The sequence below is a fragment of the Melanotaenia boesemani genome, chromosome 17, assembly GCF_017639745.1.
Source record: "Melanotaenia boesemani isolate fMelBoe1 chromosome 17, fMelBoe1.pri, whole genome shotgun sequence".
Lineage (NCBI taxonomy): Eukaryota > Metazoa > Chordata > Actinopteri > Atheriniformes > Melanotaeniidae > Melanotaenia > Melanotaenia boesemani.
In genome coordinates, this window is record NC_055698.1 from 23,815,114 (window position 1) to 23,839,645 (window position 24,532).

A 24,532-nucleotide genomic window follows, 5' to 3' on the forward strand; every position below is an offset into this window, starting at 1 on the left:
TTACATTCCTGACTTGTTTGATAACATTTGTTATCACGTTAATAGATACGTTGCTGCCCAGCGGCATCTTGAGGCTGAGAAACCACACTTCACAACTTTTTCTAATGAGATGCTGCATGACGTTGCAGCTTACGCATAGCAACACATGCTAGCAAGTGGATTTGAACTCATCGGCCATTTTGAACGCGTACTGTGGCTGATTCAGCAAAAAAAAAACAAAAAAACAAGAAGACATTACAGGAGGAAAAGAGGAAAAGAAAGAGAGAAGACAGAATGAAAGATAAGGAGTCGAGACAAGACTGTTTTACTGGCTGGGGAGAGCTCACCATGCAGGTGGGATGGAAGATGGATGCTGCATTAGCTGCTGATAGGCTTCTATAGCACATCTTTAAGATAAAGAAATCATCCGAAGGCATTTAAGGTGTTTGAGTTTTAAAATCATTAAGGCAATCTTTTGAATTTGGTCAAAATAATGCCAATTTTCAAAGTACTTGAGCTGCCATGCCAATTTTGCTTGAATATAAAAAGAAGCAAAGGCCTGCAAAGCCACAGGAGACTTTTTTATATCCACATGAAAATATTAAGACTTAACTTAATGTATGGATTAATATTGGATAATTGAAATGAAGACTGATTTAAATGAAAAATCCTTTTACAGAGCCATCTCCATTCCTAAATGTTAGATTTTTAAAATACAATCAGTGGGTTGCACTGAGCAGCATGTTTCACATTCATCTTTAATCACTGCAGATTACTATAAAGCCTTGCTTCCTGATGGAAAGTTTTCTTTTCCATCCAATTTTTATCTCAAATGAATGAGTTTGTCATCTCCTGAGCTAAAATTACACACCGCTGACAAACGGCAGGTTTATTCAGAGCTCTTCCAAAAGGTAATAAAGGTCCCAGGTTCTGCTGATGATGAAGGTCCTCCAGCTTTCAATTTAAAAATGCTTTTGGGATTCTCTCAGGCTGTACGGTTCTAGTGAACAAACGGTTCAAGTGCAAACCAAACTCAAGGTTAATATGGTCAATTGTAAGAGGTCACAAAGGGCACAAGGGAATCAATGAAAAAGGGTCAAGACCTCTCCAGATGACTAGGCATTATTAAAGGGATAGTATTAAATTTTTGGAAACATTAGGTTTTATCCTTGATATGATCAGTTCAATTCAATTAAATTTTAACATTCCTTGATGTGTCAAAGAGTTATGGGCAGTTTTCTAAGAATTCCCAGTTACTGTAAGATTTTTTTTGTGTGCCAACTTACCTAAAAGTTAGTGAAATTCAAAGAGTTTATAATTGGGATTGTAACTAACAAAACTATCTTAAGTTGCAGAATAGTGCAAAACCTTCAGTAATTCAGGTCTATGGTTGTTCCTCCGCAGCTCATCAGTTGAAAGTTGTCAAAGTTGAATGAATATTCAGGTTTTTCGGATTTCTACTGATTCTGGAGCTAAACTTGAATTTATTCCATCCTGAAGCTACATCTGGATCACCATGAAGCATCATGAAACGTTGTAGTGTTATAGTGCCATCTGTTGGTTTAAAATAATCACTGCACCACTTTTTTTTTTTTTTAATCACTTTTGCATACCTTTTAAATTTATAAGACATGCTTGGGGTGTAAAGGCGTAGCTGACAATTTGAATTAAGTTTGATCTAATTTGACCCCATCCAAACATTTTTGAGACATGCTCCTACTAATATTTTTATGAAATAGTTAAATGTCTAACTCAACCTCTTCTTCATGACAGAAGCAGCATGAAATACGTGCAGTACAGACGATCGTTGCACACCCTCAGAAGGGCCAATCCTAACATGCAGAACACCAGTCAAGTGGAGAAACTCATCTAAACAAAACACAGTTCAAACCCCGAGCAATGATAAACACTGTCCATTTCAGAGCTTCTCACACTAACAAGATATCATGTGAAAGCAGAGCCTGCTTACTATAACAGGGTTTGTCTCATCACTGTGGGAGAAAAACTGAGCTAGCAAGGGTAGCAAATAAAAAAAGAATACAAAAAAAAAAAAGAATCACAATCATAAATCATGTCTTACTTTTGCAGGTTTGTGGTCAAATACCACAAACCTGCTCGAATAAACTCTGCTAATGTGTTCTATGACTCTGCCTTCGTTTGAAACTAATCTTAAAGATCCTAGTAGTTGCCAAAAAGAGGGTCTTATAGTAAAGTATTCACTCTGATTTGCTATCTTGGGGATCACTTCTTTCTGGATCGCATGGTGTTTCTAAGGTGTATTTGGGGCCAATTCCTGGATTCTCCTGATGACTGATAATCAAACCAGCTGAGGGTGTTTCAGGTATTTATCACCTCCATTAAAACATCTGTAAAACTGTTCAGGTTCACTTTTCAACTTATAATTTTGCATTTACTCATCAGTCATTGCTAATTCCTGGACTAATTGGCTGCTATCCTCTAGTTTTCATTAAAAGGTGGTTTTATTTTAGAAGGCGATGACCATTAAATATTCCAACTGTATTCCAATTGAATTTACTGTCACAGCAACACATAATTTGATTCCAACACTTCTGTAGTTATCTCATGTCATGTCTTGACTTTCTTTTGAGACCAAGCTTATACATGCAGCTCTTATGGTTGTGAAGATATTTTATTTTGGACAGGAAGCAAGAAGAAATAGACCTCATGAAGAACAGGTTGATATATTCTACTGAGAAAAAATATATTGGTTTATGAGATTTCCTGAATATTATACCCTGCTTTTACTTGTGGCTCAACTTTTTGGGGACTGTAAATAGAAAAAAAAAGTCTAGGATTGTCTGTCAAAAGAATGGTTTTCATTAGTTACAGTGGTGTTTTATTCAAAACAACTCTTAGCAAATTAAAGAAAAACTATTTATATTCCAAACAGGTTAATTTTATGGATTTTAAGACAACATAGCTATCCAAGATACATATTTTTTTCAACACTCTGCCTCAAGATATCCCACAAACTGATATATGACAGCATCTTCAATGTCAACTTCTAAAAAAATCTCTAATAGTAGTTTATAAAAAAAATCAGACAAGCAAGGACAATAAAAAACAGAAGCAAAGCAGCTTCCAGCTTATACGTAAAACACGGTCTCCTTCATCAAGAGAAAAATGAGAGACTTTCTGGATACTTTGGTGAAACAAAGGCTACGGAATCAGTGAAAAAAAGTTATAAAAAAAATAAAAATCACACGACTTTAATACTTAATAAATGTGATACAGCTCTTTTTAAAGCAATACATATACTGATATCCTTGACCGTGTGAGGAGCTGTGTTTATGTGAGGTGACATCCTAAACTGGGATTCAAACATTCCTGACATCTTTAAATACTAATTTCAGACTTTAACATGTCCTGCTGTAAAAAAAACATGTTGTGTTCTGTCTTACTTACATGAACAAATAACAAAAACATCCTTACTGAGGCCTTGTCAACACGTAGCATGGTCTCTCACAAAACAAAGGTATTTTCCACGATGTGGCCTGCCATCCATACGAAAACACAGATTCACCGCATTACAACCGATTCTTTTAAAAACCGTGTGAGCTGTGTTTACATTCAGTAAAACGAATGATGCCCTCAAAACTGTGTTGATGTTATCGATTGTCCGGGCGCTTTTTGCTTGCTTGTATTTACAAGCTTAAGTACTGCTCTACGTAGAAGACCACAGGCGAAGGACGACATTAAGGACGGTTATTTTCCGCTACCAAGTCATTCCACGTCTGAGGCACATTCTTTGTTAAAGACGCCATGTTTTCTGGTAGTGATGCCGAGACATGGAAGGTTATTGAGACTGGATACGATTTGGGGTCCGTCCCACTGTCTAAAGCAGGGTTGTCCAGCTCAGGTCCAAATTCCTGCAGGTTTTTGATGTGTCCCTGCTCCAAAACCACCTGACTCAAATTGATGAATCATTGTGCAAAACTTAATAGGCTGTTGGATCCATTTCATTTGAGTCAGGTGTGTTGATGCAGGAAACATTGGAAAATATGCAGGACAGCGGCCCTCGAGGATCGACACCCCTGGTCTAAAGGTTTGGCATGTCTATGAATGTGCTTAACAACGCAATTATGCAGTTAAGTGTGGATGGATTTTTTTTCTTTTCTTTTTCTACAAATGATGTGGTGGTGGTGGGGTGTCGGGGGGGGTCATACGTAGCCTGAAAGAACGTTTCGATCCATAATCTAAAATTACAGTAAATTGCAAACTTGTAGAAACGGTAAGAAATGTTTGATGAATCCTAATAGCACTTTTAACAGCTGTTTGTTAAATTGTTTAAGATACAAATAAAGAACTTGTCTTATTAAGTTGAACAAAAATGGAATAAATCATTAACATTGTCCAATGCTCGTCCAGTAATCTGTCCAAAAATAAATGCTGATGCTTTAATCCATCAAAAGTTTAACCAAACAAGATTCAGTCCCAACAAAACAAAGTTAACCAGAACTAGTTGGTAAAAAGTTCCCTTACGTTTCACAGAAAAGATAGTCCAAGACAAATGACACACACGTCTGAATATATTCACAAACAATCCACTAACAGTAAAAATGTCTTGGCTGATTGTGTGACTGCTGGGTAACAGCAGCCTGAGTTTTTGTCCTGCCGCCTCAGCTCTGCTGCATTTTCTGTCCTGAATGTGTACGAATGTGTCGTTTGTAATTGGAGTTGTCGCTAAACCTGCGACCACAGAAGTCGCAGCAGTATGGCTTCTCACCCGTGTGGACCCGTAAGTGTTTCTGGTAGCCATCGAATCGTGTGAGTCTCTTTCCACAAATATCGCACGTGTATGACTTGTCAGCTTTTGTGTCAACTTTCCGATGCACCTGCACGTGTTTGGCCCACTGAGCACGCTGGGCAAATGCCCGGCCGCAAATGGTGCAATTGTATGAGTTCACATTCTCTGGCAGGGGTGCTTCCCCACAGTCAACCTGGCCATTGCCTGATGTCAGCTCAGAAGCTCCAGGTTCATCTTCACTAAGTGCTGGGGAAGATAGCTGCAATGAGGTACCTGGCTGTGGTTCCAGCTCCAAATCCTCCGTATCCTGGTTTAGAAACTTTGGAACCGTGGAGTCGCTGTAGCCATTGTCCTGCTGCTTATTCATATCACTGCTCTGTAAAACTACAAAACTGACATTGTTTAGCTTGGATGTCTGAGTCATTTGGTTCTGCTGATCTGACCACAGATCTTCTTCCTCTTCTTTGATTTGAGGAGACGCCTCTTCATTCAGATCCATGCTGGGACTCCACTCTTGCTGCTCTGAGACGACTGCCAACCACAACCAGAATAGAGTCAGGGTGTGTTTGCAATTTTACAAATAAAAGCTTCTCTTTTTCTGATAAAATTATAAAATGTTTCACTCTGCATGAGGCAGTGGAAACATATTTGAAATAGCTACAAGTTTAATCTGAACTGTATTGTGACTATGAAGTATTAATTGACCTAAAAGTCATACATACATACAAATATATATATATATATATATATATATATATATATATATATATATATATATATATATATATATATATGTATGCTGTTTTTTTTTTTTTTTTTTTTTTTTTTACAGAAACGATGAATGGCATGATACTGGCAGTCAAAAATCTTTAAGGCAAATTTGTGCTTTTTTGTTAGAATGCATGACATAAGATTTAAACCATTTTCATATTTCAAGCAAAATCTTTTAACGCTTCATCCTGCAACTGTAAAGTACAATTTACAACATATACTTTAGGGTAGAGGACTATATAAAATTGTTTAAAAAAATCATGGCATCAATTTAAAGTTTATTTGACACAAAAAAATACGCGCTCTGGCTGGCAATGATCACGTAGTATCATTGACTCAAATGTAATGTTTACCTGTTAAATTTGTCAGTTGCTCCCGTAATTTTATACTGTATATATTATGATTGGGTGGCAAACTGCCTGTAATGTTCTTTCTCTCGTCCTCTCTCTCTCGTAATTAAGCACGTTGGCATCACAGCTGTGTTTAATTTATCACTACTAAACAAACACATCCCCAATTCAGCTTTGTACTTTTGTAGGCCACATATAGATATGTCTAAAACTACTTATATGTGTTTACATTTTAGTTTTTTAATGAAACATAGACGCGGTTCCCTAACTTTTGGAAGCGTGTACCAACCTGGCCTGTCGACCTGCAGGAAAATCTGCGGTTTCTTGGAGAGGTCCAGCAGCCGGCGCTGGCGGTCAATCTCTTGCTTCGACCGGGATATTTCCTCTTCATATTCTGCAATGGTCCTCCCAAACACGCCAAAAATCTCTTCTGCAGCCGCAGTGAGCCGCTGGTTGATCAAAAGCCTCAGCATCTCAATTTTGGACATTTTTGCGGCAGCTTTGGAGGCTCAGAAAAACATGGAAAATTTGACTCGGCCCACCGTCCTGGTCCAGTAGCTTGTTTACCCGCTACACTTCCGGGTCAATGGTATACGCATGCGCAGTGAAGTTTTAAATGGAAGTCAACGGTCCAAGATTTGGCGCCCCCAGCTGGGAGGAAAAACTAACTACATATTATAAATTTGACAACGCTTATTTTTTTTTTTTTTTTAATCACTGTCATTTTAACAGCATTATTTATACATATCCCCTAATTTAGTCATTACATTATTTTTTATACTTCACTTCGTTAAAATTAACAATAGTATTTCTATACAAACAATTTATAAAAAGAGAAAGCTGTTAATGAAGTCAACTGTTCATGAGTGAGCTGCCATCCATTACAGAACCACTTCAGAACCAATAACACAACTTGGTTTAGTGTTTCACACAGATGAAATGATCAACAATGTGATTCAACAAGGCTCCTGTTTTTCTATCATATTTGTTTTAAAAAAATGACAGTCTATTATGCATTTATTAAAAATTCAAAAACTATATTGGGAGCAGTTTACATTTGTCAATTATCCTAATAATTATAACTAAAGAAATTTTATTTAAAATATTCTTTAATTTGCATATGATCAGCAGTTAATTGTGGTGACTTTTTATTTAAATGTGCAGGAAGATAGCTGAGAATGGACCTGCAAGTCAACTTGTTATAAATATTACTTTTAAATTCTGGGCCAGTATAGAATACAAAGAAGAACAGGGAACAGAGAAAAGGGCAGCAAAGGTAAAAAAAAAAGTTTCTAAAACAAATATCTTGATGTCTTATCATCAGTACCATGAATCACAGTATTTTGATTCATCTTTTAAAATACCAAAATGTAAATTCTCAAAAATGAAGTTGAAATAATCAAAACTACTTAGGAAACCAGATGATCATTTCTCATTAAAATTGCCCACTAGAGCTCAAAATGTGGTTTCATATCAGCTGAGATTTTGCAAGTTTTTGTTTTGATGCTCTGTTATAAACAAACTTTAATCTAAAGATGTGCATCAGCTGTCATGAGGGATTAACAGGGGCAGAAGCTGAGCCTCTTCTCTGACACGGGTGTTTGTAGAAGCTGGACAGTTGACTGAAGCGGCGGTTGCAGTTGGAGCACCAGTACGGCCTCTCACCCGTGTGAGTCCGCAGGTGCACCGTCAAGTTCCCCTTCTCTGTAAAGCCGTGGCCGCAGAAGGTGCAGGTGAACGGCTTCTCCCCCGTGTGGCTGCGGACGTGCCGCACCAGCGTCGCCTTCCGGCCGAAGCTCTTGCTGCAGACGGTGCAAGCGTACGGCCGCTCGCCCGAATGGATCCTCATGTGAGTCCTGAGGTTTCCCCGCAGGGTGAAGCTCTGCCCGCAGACGCTGCAGCGGAACGACGCTTCTCTGTGAACGCTGAGGTGAAGCTTCAGGCTTTCCGTGCGCTCCAGGTGTTTGCCGCACACGCCGCAGTCTCTCAGATGTGAGGAAGTGTGTGTGAAAAGATAGCTCATCCTGTGGAAGGACTCGCCGCAAACCTTGCAGCTGAACACGGGAGGAAGTTGGTCTGTCTCCTGCCACAGATTTGCAGAGCTTTTCGCCTCCATATCTGAAATCTGATCTATGCTTTCTGCTGTCTCCTCTGTTTTCCAAAGTCTTGCAATATTTCCGAAGTTGTCTTCACTGTCTTCTGTGAAGACAACCTGATCTATGCTTTCTGCTGTCTCCTCTGTTTTCCAAAGTCTTGCAATATTTCCAAAGTTGTCATCACTGTCTTCTGTGTCAGAGTCTTCGATGAGGAGTTGACCATTGACCTCTGCTTCTGGATGAGCTGCTACATCAAAGTGATCGTGTGGTGCTGACCCTCCACAATCCTCCCCGCTGCCCTCTGTTTTAATCTGAGGAACTGAGGTGTTAACATCTGTCTCAGCAGGGCTGTCCGTCTGGGCCACAGGGTCACCAAGGCTCTGATGTTCAGGACAGTTTTTTATCCAGGATGAATCCTGCAGAGGGTCTGGAAGGAGAGAAAAGACCCAAAGAAAACAGTTTGAGCTGACATTTTTACAATTTTTAAAAGCATTAAAAATTATGTCAAATCAGTTTTGGGCTCGATTTGCAAAAATACTTCTGCTGTTGTTAGTTTGCATGAATCTAGTTTTGTGCTACTGTAGCTAAGTCGAAAAGTCTGAAAAAAACATTTCTTTTCACTGTCCATCAAAACTGTTTTTATCTGCTGTTTCTGTACCTCCTGTGAGGAGATTCCGGTCTTATCAGAAGCTTGCACAACCCTGGATCTATTTAAACATGTATTCTTAGAAGTTGAAATGAGGTTTCATTACTGTGTGTTGAATAAATCAGGCAAGACCATCAAAGTGGCTCAATCAACCTCTTCATATTACATGCACAATCATTGTTAGTTTTACTGAGTTGTCATGGTGGTGTGGTGGTAAGCACCTCACGGCAAGAAGCTTCTTGGTTCAAACCTCGGCTGGGGTCTTTCTGTGTTAACTTTGCATGATTTCTCTATGCATGCAAGGCTTCCTTCTGTGTACTGCAGCTTCCTCCCACAAAAAAAAAAAAACATGCATGCTAGTTGATTGATGTTTCTAAAGCCTCCCAAGAGGTGAAGTATGAGTATAAGTGTTTGTCTCTCTGTGCTGGCCCTGTGATGGACTGGTGACCTGCCCAGGGTGTGCACTGCCTTTAGCCTACTAGCCAATGAAAAAGGCTCCAGCCTCTCCATGGAGCTGCACTGGATATAGATGGCATATAGATTAAATTCATGGTTCAACTTCTGATTCTGCTCCTAAATTAATCCCTTAAAAAATGTCAATATATTTAAAATAAATTAACAAATTAATCTTCTAAAGCTTGAGGGCCACTGACAACAAATGAACAAACTGTGCCCAACTCTGCCAAAATGGCCCTTTTTGGAGATCTCACCTGAACTGTCTGAACTAAAGCCCTCTAAGTTTGTTCTGCTTCATTTTTATCAGTAACCATTACAGAGATAATTTATCATGTTGTACAATGATTTGATAGACATGTAGAGCTACAGCTACATCATACCAAACAGATACTCATATTTATTATCTGTGTTTTTAGTTTTGTTTTTAGGCATGCTTGATTTTTTTTTTTCCATTCCATTCTAACAGGAAAAATGTGTCCAAACTTTTGACTGTACATTTAAACACATTCAAAAAGAAACTTAAATAATTTTGTTACATAAACAGTATAATATAATTAATTGTTGACATGAAGTGCAGTTAATTAAATTTTCAAAGATAGGTTTGAGTTGCTTCTATTTGTTTCGCATTCAGTGAACATTTCAGCCAGTGTTGTTGCAGGTTTATCAGTATCAGTGCACATGTATATGACTACATTATAAAATAATGGCGAAAACAATCATAATAATTGTAAAACAGAAACAACAAATTAAGTTGGAGGTTATTAAGGAATTCTCTCACTTTAAACATGAGGGAATTCCAGCAGGAAAACAATGCAGGGGACTTTGACATATCATCTGTGGTGCATTACACATATTTTTTCTAGCTGTGTTTGATGCAGAAGGACGATCCTTGCAAAGGTGACTAATCCAGCTTACTAACGATGTATAACACAACACCAACTGATATTACCAGGGACCAAACTCCCTTACTTTTTAGGCTCGGGTTATGAACAGCTGCAGATTTTTAACATAACTAAACGAGTAAATATTGTTTTAGTGCTTTTTCTATGTTTTAGGCAGATTATTATTTGTCAGTGAACCGTACTCAGGAGACACAAACCGACCTGGAGTCCCGCTCCACGTATCCTCCCCAGACCTCAGGATCTCTAGCTGTCGTTTCTGGCAGTCTATCTGCTCCCGGTACCTGGCAACTGTTCTCCCGAATACGCCCAAAATATCATCTACTGCTGCGGTCAACCGCTCGTTAAGTAACATCCTCAATGTCTCCATCTCTGACAGCGGACTATTAAGCGGGTCCAGACCGCCGAAACCGTCCACCGAACCAGGAGGGCTCTTCTTGAACATCTGCCGATCCGCAGACATGACTGCTTTAATTGTCTGTGTCGGTGTTTATAAAAGTTACAGAATTAATCCTTGTTGACAATGTAAGAGCGTTTAGATATAAACGTAACAACTGACAAAACCAAAACTGAAACAAAACAGATAAAATGTCTCTGGATGCAGATTTCTTGTTATAAATAGAACAGACAGCTACAGAAATAAAGTAAGAAGAAAAAGCTGCTGAGGTCCCACACAAAAACATGTCCGGTAGGAAAAAAAGATAGTTCCGGAAAATCTATATCCTAATGATGTTCATAAATTCGGTAGATTAATTGCTTGGTTAAATAAGACATAAAATCTAAAGACAGACTGAGCTGTCGTATACGACACCCAAATGTTTCTTAAGATAATATTTTTACCTTTTAATAAAAGATAAATCTGTTAGAGATTCTGTTTCATCTATAAACTTTACTCAGCTTTGCTATGAAAATTTTACACCCAGTAGTGTCAAATTAGGGTATTGCTACAGGGTTTTAAAAAAACAAACATTTAGGAAAAACAGGAGTTGGCAGTAATGAAGTGGACAAACATAATGTTGAAAAACGTATTTCCGTTAGTGACTGGATAGATTTAAAAAATATTTCTTGCAGTACTTAATTGTACCATCAGATGGAGCCTCTTCCTCTTTGATTAATAGGTTGAAAGTGTATTTATTGACTTTTCCCATTAACAGAAAAAAAAACGCCACCCTGCTGCATTTCAGCTGAAGAGTCACTGATGTTTCACTTCCCTCTCTAAGTACAGTAACCATGGTAACAGATCATCATCACTGATGAACCATGTCAACAGACAGGTTTCAGTAGCAGATAAAAGTTTCAAACAGGAACATCTTACTTCAGTTGAATTAATAAATTTAAACTGGTGAGATCAAGAACAAGCAAGCATCAAAAATTTGAATATATTTCTATTTTTAGTTTAAACGATGCTTAACTTATTCACATATGCATTCCTGAGAAAAAACTTTAACACAGAGACTTTTTCAAGAACTATCTGAAGTGCTGAAACAGGGAATTACGTACGAGGTTAACTTAGTTACAGTTAATTAATATTTAATGATGAGGATCTTACATGTTCCAAGAAATCTGTGGAAGTGGAAGCTAATTAGCCTTCGTATATATTTAGAAAGATTTTTACATGTTCTTAATTAAGTTAATTTTAATCTCTCAAACTTTTGAAATTATTGAGCATTTTTCTTTTTAACAAAAAATATTTCAGTTGATTTTAGAATATTATTTTTTTTTTTTTTTAAGAATGAACTAAATGTCAAAATGCAGACAGAAAACTGATTGAAGTTCATTCATAGAAGTGAATTAATGTTGAATAAAATCAAACCTTGGACAGTTACAGCACAGATATAAATAGATTTAAAACTCTGTCTATTTTCTGTTAACTTTAGAGTAAATTAACATATTTTTTAGCAAAAAGAAAATTTACAAGCGCATACAATTTACAACCAGTCTGGTTCCTCCAATAAAAATGTATACAAACTATTTGAGACATCATACAGAAAGCCTCTGACTGTGGATAGATACGGCTCTCTATGAACACAACAAACGCAACGCAAATACTCTCAGTATGTCTTCTTGAATGAAATTGGTTTAAAATGAAATGATACACAACAATTAAAAACATTTACAAAATATTTTAGAATTTAATTTTACATTTACACACTTGTCAAATGAACTGATTCAATGTTAAAATAAAAATATTTCTGTAAACATAAATTCATAATCTCTATTTTGCTAAACAATGCCCTTCAAACTAATATTTAATTATCTAAGAAAAATTAATTTATTTTTAATTTGCAGCCTTAAACTGGCCTCAGTCATTGTTAGATGTGAAGAGCTATTTTGCATCAGCAGCACCATGCTCCAGTGCTCTGGGAGAGTTTATAGTCCTGAGAGTTGAAGACTGGATGACTGACAGCTGTCCTTCATGACAACAGAAGCCACAGAAATCCTCCTCATCAATAACATGACTTTGATCTGCGTCCTCATCTGGACTCTCCTCTGCTTCACTCAGGGTGAGGAAAATCATTGTTCTGTGATGTGAAAATCATTTGGAGTGTAGCTGAGTTTCACCTCACCATCTCATGTCCAGTGTTTCTTCTCTCTCCTCAGGGTCTGTTGGACAGAATGTTGTTTTGACTCAGTCAGCAGCCAAATCAGTGCAGCTCGGACAAACTGTCACTATTGACTGTAAGGCCACTCCAAAAGTAGCTCACTACTCTGGTTCACAATACTTGCTGGCCTGGTACCATCAGAAACCTGGAGAAGCTCCTAAAGCTCTGATCTACTTGACATCAGATAGATTATCAGGAATCTCCTCCAGATTCAGTGGAAGTGGAGCAGGGAATGGAGTTGACTTCACTCTGACCATCAGTGGAGTTCAGGCTGAAGATGCAGGAGTTTATTACTGTCAGAGTTATCATAGTGGATATGTGTTCACACAGTGAAAAAGCATCGTACAAAAACCTCCTTCAGTCAGACTGAATGGAAACTGAAACTGAACTGACTGCTACACAGACAAACACAGTTCACTGAACACACACACACACACACACACACAGACAAACACATACAAAAATGTTCAAGAATCAGTAAATCTTCATAACATTTATTAAAAAATCAACTAAAACTATCTAGATGGAAACACACACTATTATGATTATAGAACCATGCTTTATCTATTTATTCATTAATATCTTTAATATTTTGCAGAAAGCATCATGGAGCAGCATCATGTGACAGTCCTATAAAGCTTGTGACCTTGTGCTGGTAACTGTCTTAAACGTATTGAACTTTAAAGGTAAAAAACGATAAAGACACTGATTATCATCAGAAAACTTACAGAGGAAAAAAATCATCAAGTAAATAAAAGCATCCCCCAAAATCCCAGAATATTACTTTAAACAACAATGATACAAAATTTTCCTCTGAGTCAACTTGAACCATTAATTCCTCACAGCAGCATCAACCCAGGTATTTATTACAACTTTAAGCTTGGAGATAGAAGTTAGAGAATCATGTTTATACAGAATGGTGTTTATTCAAATCAAATAGATTTGAGTTGATTAAAAAGCAAAGAATAAAAACCCAGTTAATACTGTGAAACTCAAAGTCTAACCAGCAGAAAGAAATGGAGCAGTTAAGCTCAGCAAGGTCTATTTAGTGACTACAGAGCAGCTTACAGTTGTATCACATGACTCTTGGTGACATGGAGCTTCATTTTTACCTTTGGGATCTAAATCTGACGTATTCGTTTACTTATTCTACCATTTCTTTCATGCTAATATAGATGTTGAAAATTTTCCCTGTGACAATTATCATCTGACCAAAAAATTCAAAAGAGTTAAAGACAGAATATCAAGTCATTTTAAACTGCAGGTTTTAACTTTCAATCTGGATTTTTATATTTGTATTCATGAGATGTTCTTGAGATGCTGCATGAAGACTTGAATAATTCTAACATTACAAAACCACCAAATAATAACATCCAAACATTATAAAGATTTTTACTCACTAATGCCTCCAATTTATATCAAACAAGATCTTATTACTAGGATAAATGAATAAAACCTGTTCACAAGCTGCTGCATGAAATTATTCCAACATAATTTGATGTCCTTATGCAAATATCTCACATGTGAAGATGAAACATGATGACATATAGAGAACAGCTGCTGCTGAGTGACTGTGTGTGTTTGCATATGTGTCCTGCCTCTCTGCTCCCAGCTGTTAAGAGGTCAGTGTTGATCAGTGGCTGTTCAGACCTTTCAGAGACACTGAACACACCAGCAGCACAATGATGATGTCACTGACTCTACTGCTGACCACCCTGGGGCTCCTTGTTCAGGGTGAGACTCTCTTGTGAAAACTTTGCTTCAGGATGCAACCAGGTTCACCACAATGATGTTCTGCTGTGATGGAGAAACACTGAAACAAGCAGCTTTCACCTTCTTCCATCTATTCTCCATCTTAAAGAAAAATCTTTCTTCATCTTCCTCAAAGCTGGATTTGTCTCAGTAACTCTTCTACTGTTTTCCAGGTTCATCAGGAGAAATCATCCTGACTCAGACTCCTGGATCTCAGTCTGTTGTTCTAGGACAGACTGTCTCCATCAAATGTAAAACCAGTACAGGTGTTAGCGACTGGCTTCACTGGTATCTTCAGAAACTAGGAGAAGCTCCTAAACTCCTGATTTATAAAGCTACAACTCTTCAGTCAGGAATTCCAAGTCGTTTTAGTGGAAGTGGATCTGGTTCTGACTTCACTCTGACCATCAGTGGAGTTCAGGCTGAAGATTCAGGAGTTTATTACTGTCAGCAGGGTTACAGCAGACCGTTCACACAGTGATACAACGTCGTACAAAAACCTCCCTCAGCTGGAGAGGAACTGATCTGAACCAACAGCTGCACTGAAACTAAAACAGGAGAAGAACTGAGACTAAACTGCAAAGATTTTTGTTATCAAATTTAGTTTTATGAATTAATATCTCAAAAAGATTATAGATTTAAATCTTCAGACAAGCATCAATGAGAAAATTTTATTTTAGCTTCTTGACTTTATAGGACAAAGAACAACAAGACAGTCATGTGTAATTTTAAATTACTGAGAATTTTTTTTTTAAATTTAAGATGTAAAGTTATTCTTTTAAACACTATTTTAAAACTTCGTTTTTTTTTTTTTAATATTATACATTTTGTGTTGCAGCAAATCTGAATTCTAGACGTAAATAGTCGTCATACTGGCTGCCTGTTCATCAGAAAATAGACTTTAAATTTGTGCTGCTGGTATATAAAGCTCTGAATGGTTTAGGACCAAAATACGTCAGTGAATTCTTGACCCAGTATGAATCTACCAGAACCTTCAGGTCATCTGGATCCAGTTTCTTATCAGTTCCTGGAGTCAGAACTAAACATTGATAAGCTGCATTCAGCTTCTACGCTCCACATGTCTGGAACAAACTCCCAGAAAGCCTCAGATCAGCTGAAACACTCAGTTTATTTAAATCCAAGTTAAAGTCCCACCTGTTCTCTGCTGTATTTAATAGTTTTTATTTAGTAGTCAAAATAAGCTGGAATTTTTAAATGATCGTATTTTAATTCTGTCTTTCCCCACACTGGAACTTTATTACTTGGGTTTTATCTATTTTATTTTATTTTTTTCTTTCTGGTATATTTAATTAATTTATATCTTTTAATCTTTGTTTTTTTATGTCCTTGTTATTGCTTTCTGCAACATGCTGTTATGTTTTATGTAAAGAACTTTGAATTGTCTTGTAAATGAAATGTGCTATACAAATAAATTTGGCTTTTGCCTTTCCTAAATATACAGAAGAGATTGTTCTCTCATGAAGGTTTTTATATTTTGATAGTATAATTATGTTAAACTTACATAAAAAAAAATAATCATTGGTTTTCAATAAATTAACAATCATTAGTGAACTTTTCATATAACCTGATGTCATGGCTGGAACAAAACAGTTAAAACTGATTTTGAATATCTCTTAATCATCTCTACATGTTGAAAGAACACAGAACACAGAAAAATCTGTTTGACAAAAAAAATTCTTTATTGTGAAGAAACACAGATGAACAGAGAAACTAACTAGAAAAAAAGCTTAGAGAAAATGGAAGAAATAAAATAAAGAGTCAGAGATCAGTGACAGAGAGAAAACTTGTGAGAGTTCCAGTAAATCAGGTCAGTACTGGGAACACTGGTCTCTCCTCAGTGTCTCTGAGAGTGGAGACTGGGAGCCCTGGGTGGCCTCACAGGTCACAGAGCCCACCTTCCTCCACTGGTCTGCAGAGAGCCTCAGGGTGCTGCTCCAGCTGTAGTGGCCGTCCTTCTGCAGCACCCCGGGGCTCCTGCTGTCCTCATAGCTGCTGCTGCTGCTGCCGTCCACCTTCCAGGACAGACTCCAGTCTGAGGGGAAGCCCTTGTTGGCCAGACACATGAGTGTGGCCTTCCCCTGCTGCAGCTCCTCTGTGGAGGGGGGCAGCACCGTCAGGGTGGGACGAGCATCACCTAGGAGACACCAATCAGATTAGAGGACAAGAACCACACAGCTGTCAATCATCCAGAAGACAGTTGGACACCTTTACTGTGAGAGAAGAGATTTCCTCCTTTAAGAAGTTTCAGTAACATTTTATCTGCTTCATCTCTCGCACATTGTTTCACTTCCCTTTTAGAAACCTTTCATGCATGTCAGGACACAGAATCCTCATATGAGCTGACATACATGAAACTACTGAACAGGTTTAACATAAAAACATTAACTGCACCATAAATGTCTAAATAAATTATATAAACTTTTAAGCAAAAAGTTGAACAATTATTCACAAAATTTGACACTGAAATTCAGATTAAAAATGTGTAAATGTTGTGATCTTAAACATTCTGTATATCACTGAAATCCTGGTACAAACATAGCTGCTGTTCTACTTTGCAGGAAAGCAGCAACTGATCATTTCCACTGTTGAAGGACAAGATGGTTTAACAAAGATCCAAAGACTGAATTCACAATTTAACAGATCTGACTAGAAAATAAAACATTGTTTAAACATTTTTATGCTGCTCCAACTAATTTATATTAATCACCTTAAAAGATTAAATGATTAAATATGACCTTCAGTAACACTGTTCACAATAAGTTTAACTCAACATTCAGATGTTATAAAGACATCATTCTAATAAAGACTATTTTTGTTCTTTGATCAGTAAAGTTGTTTAAAACATTTACTGGAAAATGTAAAGAAAACTTTTTAATTTAATCTCAACAAAGAGAAACTAACAACAAAATATGAATATGAAAGTTTTTTAGGTCATTCTGATAAGAAGTGAGATTTTAAAAGACTACAGTTATGTCCCTTATTAATAAAAAGTTTCATGATATTCACAAACTTACTTCCAACATCCAGTCTGGTTCCTCCACCAAAAGTCAACCACAGTGATACAAACTGGTTGAGTCGTCGTACAAAAACCTCTGACTGTAGAGAGACACGGCTCTCTGACTTTCAACACAACAAACTCAACACAAACAATCCTGTTCCTTAAAAACACAACTAAAATAAAATAAAGATTTAATTTTTTCAATGATATAAGTATGAAAAATAACAAAAATGATCTTTATGATTGTTTGAAAACCACATATTTAATTAGAAATAAAAACTGTAGACATGAATGAAAATGATAAACAATTTAGGAAAATATTTACTAAAGCAAATAATTTACAAAAATATCAAAATTATTTTTCATTCAATTAAATTTCTGATGAAGTGATTAATTATTGATTAACATAATCATAGAGATTCAAGTCCCTGTTGGAGTCAGAACATTTCCATAGAGAAACACTTTGCATCAGCAGCACCATGCTCCAGTGCTCTGGGAGAGTTTATAGTCCTGAGAGTTGAAGACTGGATGACTGACAGCTGTCCTTCATGACAACAGAAGCCACAGAAATCCTCCTCATCAATAACATGACTTTGATCTGCGTCCTCATCTGGACTCTCCTCTGCTTCACTCAGGGTGAGGAAAATCATTGTTCTGTGATGTGAAAATCATTTGGAGTGTAGCTGAGTTTCACCTCACCATCTCATGTCCAGTGTTTCTTCTCTCTCCTCAGGGTCTGTTGGACAGAATGTTGTTGTGACTCAGTCAGCAGCCAAATCAGTGCAGCTTGCACAAACTGTCTCTATTGACTGCAAAGTCAATCCAACAGCAACTCACTGGACTGGTTCAAAGTACTACCTGAACTGGTACCATCAGAAACCTGGAGAAACTCCTAAAGCTCTGATCTACTGGACATCAGAAAGATTTTCAGGAATCTCCTCCAGATTCAGTGGAAGTGGAGCAGGGAATGGAGTTGACTTCACTCTGACCATCAGTGGAGTTCAGGCTGAAGATGCAGGAGTTTATTACTGTCAGAGTCTTCATAGCATCAACAGTCAGTGGGTGTTCACACAGTGAAAAAGCATCGTACAAAAACCTCCTTCAGTCAGACGGAACAGAAATTGAACTCAGTGCTGCAGCTGGAAGTTACTCCAGCATTGATATAGTTCAGTAAACACACACTGCAAACACACAGCAGAGGTGTTTTTATAAAATATACAGTCTGTTTTCATAATAACGGATGATACTATCTTAATATATCTATATGAAATGACATGTTACTAAAGACCCAGATGAAACATGTTTGGACTGATTACAGAACAAGTAACTTTAGTTTCTGTCCAGAGTAAAAGTTTTATCCTCCCAAAGTAACTGATTTATAATAGTCTAATGGATTAGATTCATACAGAGCGGTACAAAGCACTCAGGCATTACATGAATCCTTTATTCATTCAACTCCACTTTCACACACTGGTGGTGGTAAGTTACATGTGTATTAGTGATGCGCGGGTCGGGTTTTTTTCCGACCCGCGGGTCCCGCTCTTTTAAAAAAATTGGACCGCACCAACCCGCCCCGCACCTCCGCTTCTATTTTTTAACCCGACCCGCCCCGCCCCATTAAAACACATGTTATGATATTGACGAATGCTTTTATTTAGTCTGAGAAAGGTGCATATGGTCTCCTAAATTGGCACTGGAACCTGGCAACACAAAATGTATTTTCATTTGAACGTTAAGTCTATAGGCTAAACATAAATAGGCAAACAAATAAAGTGTTTTAAAGCGTTTAAGTATTATAAAGCCAATGCTGCTGCTGTTGTCTGCACTGATTACCTCGTTGAACCTGTCCCAAACCTGTGATTTAGCCATTTGACCCTCTTTCTTCTTTTTAAGGACGTAAACTCCCGAACGAATGTTATTCAACACTTCTTCCATCTTTTGTTGCTTGTCTGCTTGGCGCTTTCTGCACGTAGCCTGCCTACTACGCCTACGTGGACATTACGTTATAAAACGTGACCTGTGTTTAAATAACTGATAAATATTTTGTCTTACATATTATAGTAACAAAATGTAGACACTGATTAAGGTCTTTATTTTCAGTTTGACAAAAAATAAAATTAATAGATAGAACTAGATATTTCAGAATAGTAAACCACACCAACCCGCCCCGCAGTGAAGCGAAAATTCTTTGACCCGCCCCAACCCGAACCGCGGGTACCCCGCGGGTTAGGAAGCGGCCCGCGCATCACTAATGTGTATGTCCGGGGGCAACTGATGGAAATGTTGCTTCCAATCAGCACCAACAGCCTCTCCAGTCACCAAACCTTCATACACATTCATACACCAGTGCTGCTAACACTGGAGGCAAGATGGGTCACGTGTTTAGTCCAAGAACACAACGACTGATTGATTGCGATGAAGCAACTTTCTAACAATGTCATTCTAGCCAATTTTTAATTATATTCATGCTATAAGACTGAGCTGTTGTATACAACACCCAAGTGTTTCTTAAGATAATATTTTTACTTTTTAATAAAAGATAAATCTGTTAGAGATTCTGCTTCATCTATAATTTCCTATGGACTCAAACATTCAGGAAAACAGATGTTGGCAGTAATGAAATGGACAGGATCTCATTTTACAACCAATATAGATACACAGACATAAATAAACTAAACAGAATGTTGAAAAACTCATTTCCATTAGTGACTGGATAGATTTTTTTCCCCTCAATTTGTTTATTAAATTTCAAAATCACAAATCAAAAGCTGGACAGATTTAAACAATATTTCTTGCAGTACTTAATTGTACCATCAGATGGAGCCTCTTCCTCTTTGATTAATAGGTTGAAAGTGTATTTATCGACTTCTCCCATTTACTGAAAGAAGCCTTACTTACTGTCATCAATATTACTTTGATTCTGTACCATTAGTTGGTTGAGCAAAAAAGGAAAACAATGTCAGCTGATGAAAGAGTGTCTCTATAAAGGGTTCTGATATTCTTAGTAATAGATGTGCTGAGAGCAGATGGAGACAACCAGGAGAATACTTTTATAGCACATACCAAAGGAAGATAAAATGTAAATATCAGTATCTTTGATGTACAGAATCACAGATGCAGACAGAAACATGTCTGGACAGAAACAAGGTGCTCAGTATGTCACTGCTGTTACTTTCTATCTTTCCAAGATCTCTCTGTACCACTTCTGTGGCCTTAAACTCTACAATGGATTTCTAGTTTTCCTCTCTTTAACAAAAATGCACATTTTTTTTTTTTTGCATAATCTGAATAGTAATTTTTAAGGACACATCACATCATGTGCAGGTACAGCTCACTGAATGTTGTTTTGCAAGTGGTCCATCTCTCTGCTCCCAGGTCAGTGCATGAGGTCAGAAAATTGAAAATAGATTAAAATACCATACCAGGGTTTCTAAACACCTGCCTGTTTTTTTTTTAAACTTGAGGGTGAAAAACTAGATCAAAAGACTATATTACAGTTCCTTGGGACTCCTTTTAATCAATATTCATGAGAGCCAAACTGTCAATACAGTTTGAATGGGGCAGCACCGTCAGGGTGGGGACGACTCGACCCACTGGAGGAAGAGACGGACAGACAATATGAAAAAATTAATAAAACAGAAAAAAAAAACGCCACCCTGCTGCATTTCAGCTGAAGAGTCACTGATGTTTCACTTCCCTCTCTGAGTACAGTAACCATGGTAACAGATCATCATCACTGATGAACCATGTCCACAGACAGGTTTCAGTAGCAGATAAAAGTTTCAAACAGGAACATCTTACTTCAGTTTAATTAATAAATTTAAACCGGTGAGATCAAGAACAAGCAAGCATCAAAAATTTGAATATATTTCTATTTTTAGTTTAAACAATGCTTAACTTATTCACATATGCATTCCTGAGAAAAAACTTTAACACAGAGACGTTTTCAAGAACTATCTGAAGTGCTGAAACAGGGAGTTATTTGTGAAGCACGAGGTTAACTTAGTTACAGTTAATTAATATTTAATGATGTGGATCTTACATGGTCTAAGAAATCTGTGGAAGTGGAAGATATTTAGCCTTCTTATATATTTAGAAAGATTTTTACATGTTCTTCATTAAGTTAATTTTAATCTCTCAAAATTTTGAAATTATTGAGCATTTTTCATTTTTAACAAAAAATATTTCAGTTGATTTTAGAATAATTATTTTTGTAAGAATGTACTAAATGTCAAAATGCAGACAGAAAACTGACTGAAGTTCATTCATAGAAGTGAAATAATGTTGAATAAAATCAAACCTTGGACAGTTACAGCACAGATATAAATAGATTTAAAACTCTGTCTATTTTCTGTTAACTTTAGAGTAAATTAACATATTTTTTAGCAAAAAGAAAATTTACAAGTACATACAATTAACAACCAGTCTGGTTCCTCCAATAAAAATGTATACAAACTATTTGAGACATCATACAGAAAGCCTCTGACTGTGGATAGATACGGCTCTCTATGAACACAACAAACGCAACGCAAATACTCTCAGTATGTCTTCTTGAATGAAATTGGTTTAAAATTAAATGATACACAACAATTAAAAACATTTACAAAATATTTTAGAATTTAATTTTACATTTACACACTTGTCAAATGAACAGATTCAATGTTAAAATAAAAATATTTCTGTAAACATATATTCATAATCTCTATTTTTCTAAACAATGCCCTTCAAACTAATATTTAATTATCTAAGAAAATTTAATTTATTTTTTAATTTGCAACCTTAAACTGGCCTCAGTCATTGTTAGATGTGAAGAGCTAATTTGCATCAGCAGCACCATGCTCCAGTGCTCTGGGAGAGTTTATAGTCCTGAGAGTTGAAGACTGGATGACTGACAGCTGTCCTTCATGACAACAGAAGCCACAGAAATCCTCCTCATCAAAAACATGACTTCGATCTGCGTCCTCATCTGGACTCTCCTCTGCTTCACAGGTAAAGTACAATCATAATGTTTTCCGCTATGAACATCCATTCATTTGAAATGAAGCCATAACAAAACAATAATTCATTCTATGTTTCTGTCTCCTTATCCTCAGGGTCCAAAGAACAGGTCACAGTGACTCAGCCTGCAGAAGTAACATCTGATCTGGGAGGAACCGTCTCTATTAGCTGTAACATCAGTCATGAGATTTGGGGCTGTAGCAGTGCCTACTGTTTATCCTGGTACCAACAAAAGGATGTAAACACTCCTAAATTACTGATTTACTACACAAATGAAAGCATGTCAGGGATTTCAGATCGTTTTTCAGGAAGTGGATCTGGGTATGACTTCATTCTGACCATCAGCAGGCTCCAGGCTGACGATGCTGGAGTTTATTACTGTCAGGGTATAACTACAGTCAACAGTCAGTATGTGTTCACACAGTGAAAAATCCTTGTACAAAAACCTCCTTTAGTCAGACTGAACAGAAACTGAACTGACTGATGCAGCTGGAAGCTGCTGAGGACACTGATACGTTTCACAAAACACACACATTGTTCACACACATCATCATCACACAGAAACCAACATCAGGTCTGCCTTTCACTGTCCGTCATCTCTCAGTTTGGGTCAAAGTGCAAAGTCTAAATGACAATCCCGGTAACAGAGCAGTCAGTGATGAATTAGATTCATTCTGTCTGGATCAGCACTTCATTCTAAACATCAGGAGCGTTCAGGCGGAAAATGCTGCAGTTTATTATTGTAAAGGTGGAAACACCATCATCTGGTTGTATGAACATGTTAAAGTGTTGCTCATCACACCTCCATCAATAAGACTGAACAGAAACTGAAATGAACATGAAGCTGGAAGTTACTGTGAAAAATTAACACTGATACACAAACTGGTTTTTATTTGATCAAAGTTTACAACACAAACAGATAAAAAACTTAGTAGAGCAAGTTTTCCTAAACCAAGAGCTTTTGTTGCAGACAAACATCAGATCTTCCTCTCAACATGTGTCACCTCTGAGTTTTAATCAAACAACGTAAAGAAAAACTCTGTATAGACTGTATGTGTTTGCATATGTGTCCTGCCTCTCTGCTCCCAGCTGTTAAGAGGTCAGTGTTGATCAGTGGCTGTTCAGACCTTTCAGAGACACTGAACACACCAGCAGCACAATGATGATGTCACTAACTCTACTGCTGACCACCCTGGGGCTCCTTGTTCAGGGTGAGACTCTCTTGTGAAAACTTTGCTTCAGGATGCAACCAGGTTCACCACAATGATGTTCTGCTGTGATGGAGAAACACTGAAACAAGCAGCTTTCACCTTCTTCCATCTATTCTCCATCTTAAAGAAAAATCTTTCTTCATCTTTCTCAAAGCTGGATTTGTCTCAGTAACTCTTCTACTGTTTTCCAGGTTCATCAGGAGAAATCATCCTGACTCAGACTCCTGGATCTCAGTCTGTTGTTCCAGGACAGACTGTCTCCATCACATGTAAAACCAGTACAGATGTTAGCGACTGGCTTCACTGGTATCTTCAGAAACCAGGAGAAGTTACTAAATTTCTTATTTATCGAGCTACAACTCTTCAGTCAGGATTTCCAAGTCGTTTTAGTGGAAGTGGATATGGGACTGACTTCACTCTGACCATCAGTGGAGTTCAGGCTGAAGATTCAGGAGTTTATTACTGTCAGCAGAGTAGCAGCTTCCCGTTCACACAGTGATACAACGTCGTACAAAAACCTCCCTCAGCTGGAGAGGAACTGATCTGAACCAACAGCTGCACTGAAACTAGAAAAACAGAGATTTCACTAAACAATCTTGTTTAAAAAATACTCTTAACAAATCAAATCTCATTGAATATATTTATAAAATGTTTTTTCCTTTTAATCATGTTAAACACAAAATGTAACTTGTAGAATAATTTAATCTAAATTCTGAAACATTTTAATATGTTAAAACAATTTTATTAATTAACGAAGATCTAAATTTAATTTCAAATAATAATTACAGTATTTTAATAATATGACTGCAGAGAAAATGAGTCTTGAAAGCTTTTACTATGTTTATGTAATGAGAACAATATTTTAAGAAATATTAAGGAAAACTTACTGCATATATATTTTATTTCTATCCATTACTCTAAAATGAAGCCAAAAAACAATGAAGCTGCTTCATGTTTGTGTCTCTATATCCTCAGAGTCTAAAA

At 37.1% G+C, this 24,532-nt stretch overlaps 2 protein-coding genes and 4 gene segments (V, D, J or C); 3 read left to right on the plus strand and 3 right to left on the minus strand.

Moving 5' to 3' along the window:
• Positions 1–1,908: 1,908 nt before the first annotated feature.
• LOC121656541 (zinc finger and BTB domain-containing protein 49-like) lies at positions 1,909–6,431 on the minus strand. The gene is made up of 2 exons (XM_042011583.1): positions 6,158–6,431; positions 1,909–5,278 (listed from the first exon to the last, which is right to left on the minus strand). Exons 1-2 carry the CDS (start codon positions 6,354–6,356, stop codon positions 4,620–4,622), a joined length of 858 nt encoding a protein of 285 aa, XP_041867517.1. The 5' UTR covers positions 6,357–6,431; the 3' UTR covers positions 1,909–4,619.
• Positions 6,432–6,593: 162 nt separating this feature from the next.
• On the minus strand, positions 6,594–10,621 carry LOC121656539 (zinc finger protein 84-like). Of its 2 annotated transcripts, XM_042011582.1 has the most exons (3): positions 10,170–10,621; positions 8,081–8,391; positions 6,594–7,993 (listed from the first exon to the last, which is right to left on the minus strand). In XM_042011582.1, exons 1-3 carry the CDS (start codon positions 10,426–10,428, stop codon positions 7,418–7,420), a joined length of 1,146 nt encoding a protein of 381 aa, XP_041867516.1. In that variant the 5' UTR covers positions 10,429–10,621; the 3' UTR covers positions 6,594–7,417. The 2 variants fall into 2 exon arrangements, with proteins under 2 accessions (XP_041867516.1, XP_041867515.1); XM_042011581.1 differs by having other exon boundaries at positions 6,594–8,391.
• A 3,574-nt stretch (positions 10,622–14,195) lies between these two features.
• LOC121656271 lies at positions 14,196–15,346 on the plus strand. The segment is given in 2 exon segments: positions 14,196–14,302; positions 14,494–15,346. Coding segments are annotated over 2 exon segments (360 nt in total).
• A 651-nt stretch (positions 15,347–15,997) lies between these two features.
• LOC121656342 lies at positions 15,998–17,820 on the minus strand. The segment is given in 3 exon segments: positions 15,998–16,475; positions 17,356–17,461; positions 17,746–17,820. Coding segments are annotated over 3 exon segments (507 nt in total).
• A 106-nt stretch (positions 17,821–17,926) lies between these two features.
• LOC121656343 lies at positions 17,927–18,416 on the plus strand. The segment is given in 2 exon segments: positions 17,927–17,975; positions 18,073–18,416. Coding segments are annotated over 2 exon segments (393 nt in total).
• A 5,043-nt stretch (positions 18,417–23,459) lies between these two features.
• LOC121656237 lies at positions 23,460–24,153 on the plus strand. The segment is given in 2 exon segments: positions 23,460–23,548; positions 23,740–24,153. Coding segments are annotated over 2 exon segments (360 nt in total).
• Positions 24,154–24,532: the final 379 nt, after the last annotated feature.

Excerpts from the sequence above, each read along its gene's own strand:
- LOC121656539 (XM_042011581.1), bottom strand. The coding sequence starts at position 10,428 with ATGTCTGCGGATCGGCAGATGTTCAAGAAGAGCCCTCCTGGTTCGGTG. Across the intron at positions 8,392-10,169 it reads TACGTGGAGCGGGACTCCAG|ACCCTCTGCAGGATTCATCC; the intron begins GTCGGTTTGTGT and ends CTCTCCTTCCAG.
- LOC121656541 (XM_042011583.1), bottom strand. The coding sequence starts at position 6,356 with ATGTCCAAAATTGAGATGCTGAGGCTTTTGATCAACCAGCGGCTCACT. Across the intron at positions 5,279-6,157 it reads CCTGCAGGTCGACAGGCCAG|TCGTCTCAGAGCAGCAAGAG; the intron begins GTTGGTACACGC and ends TGTGGTTGGCAG.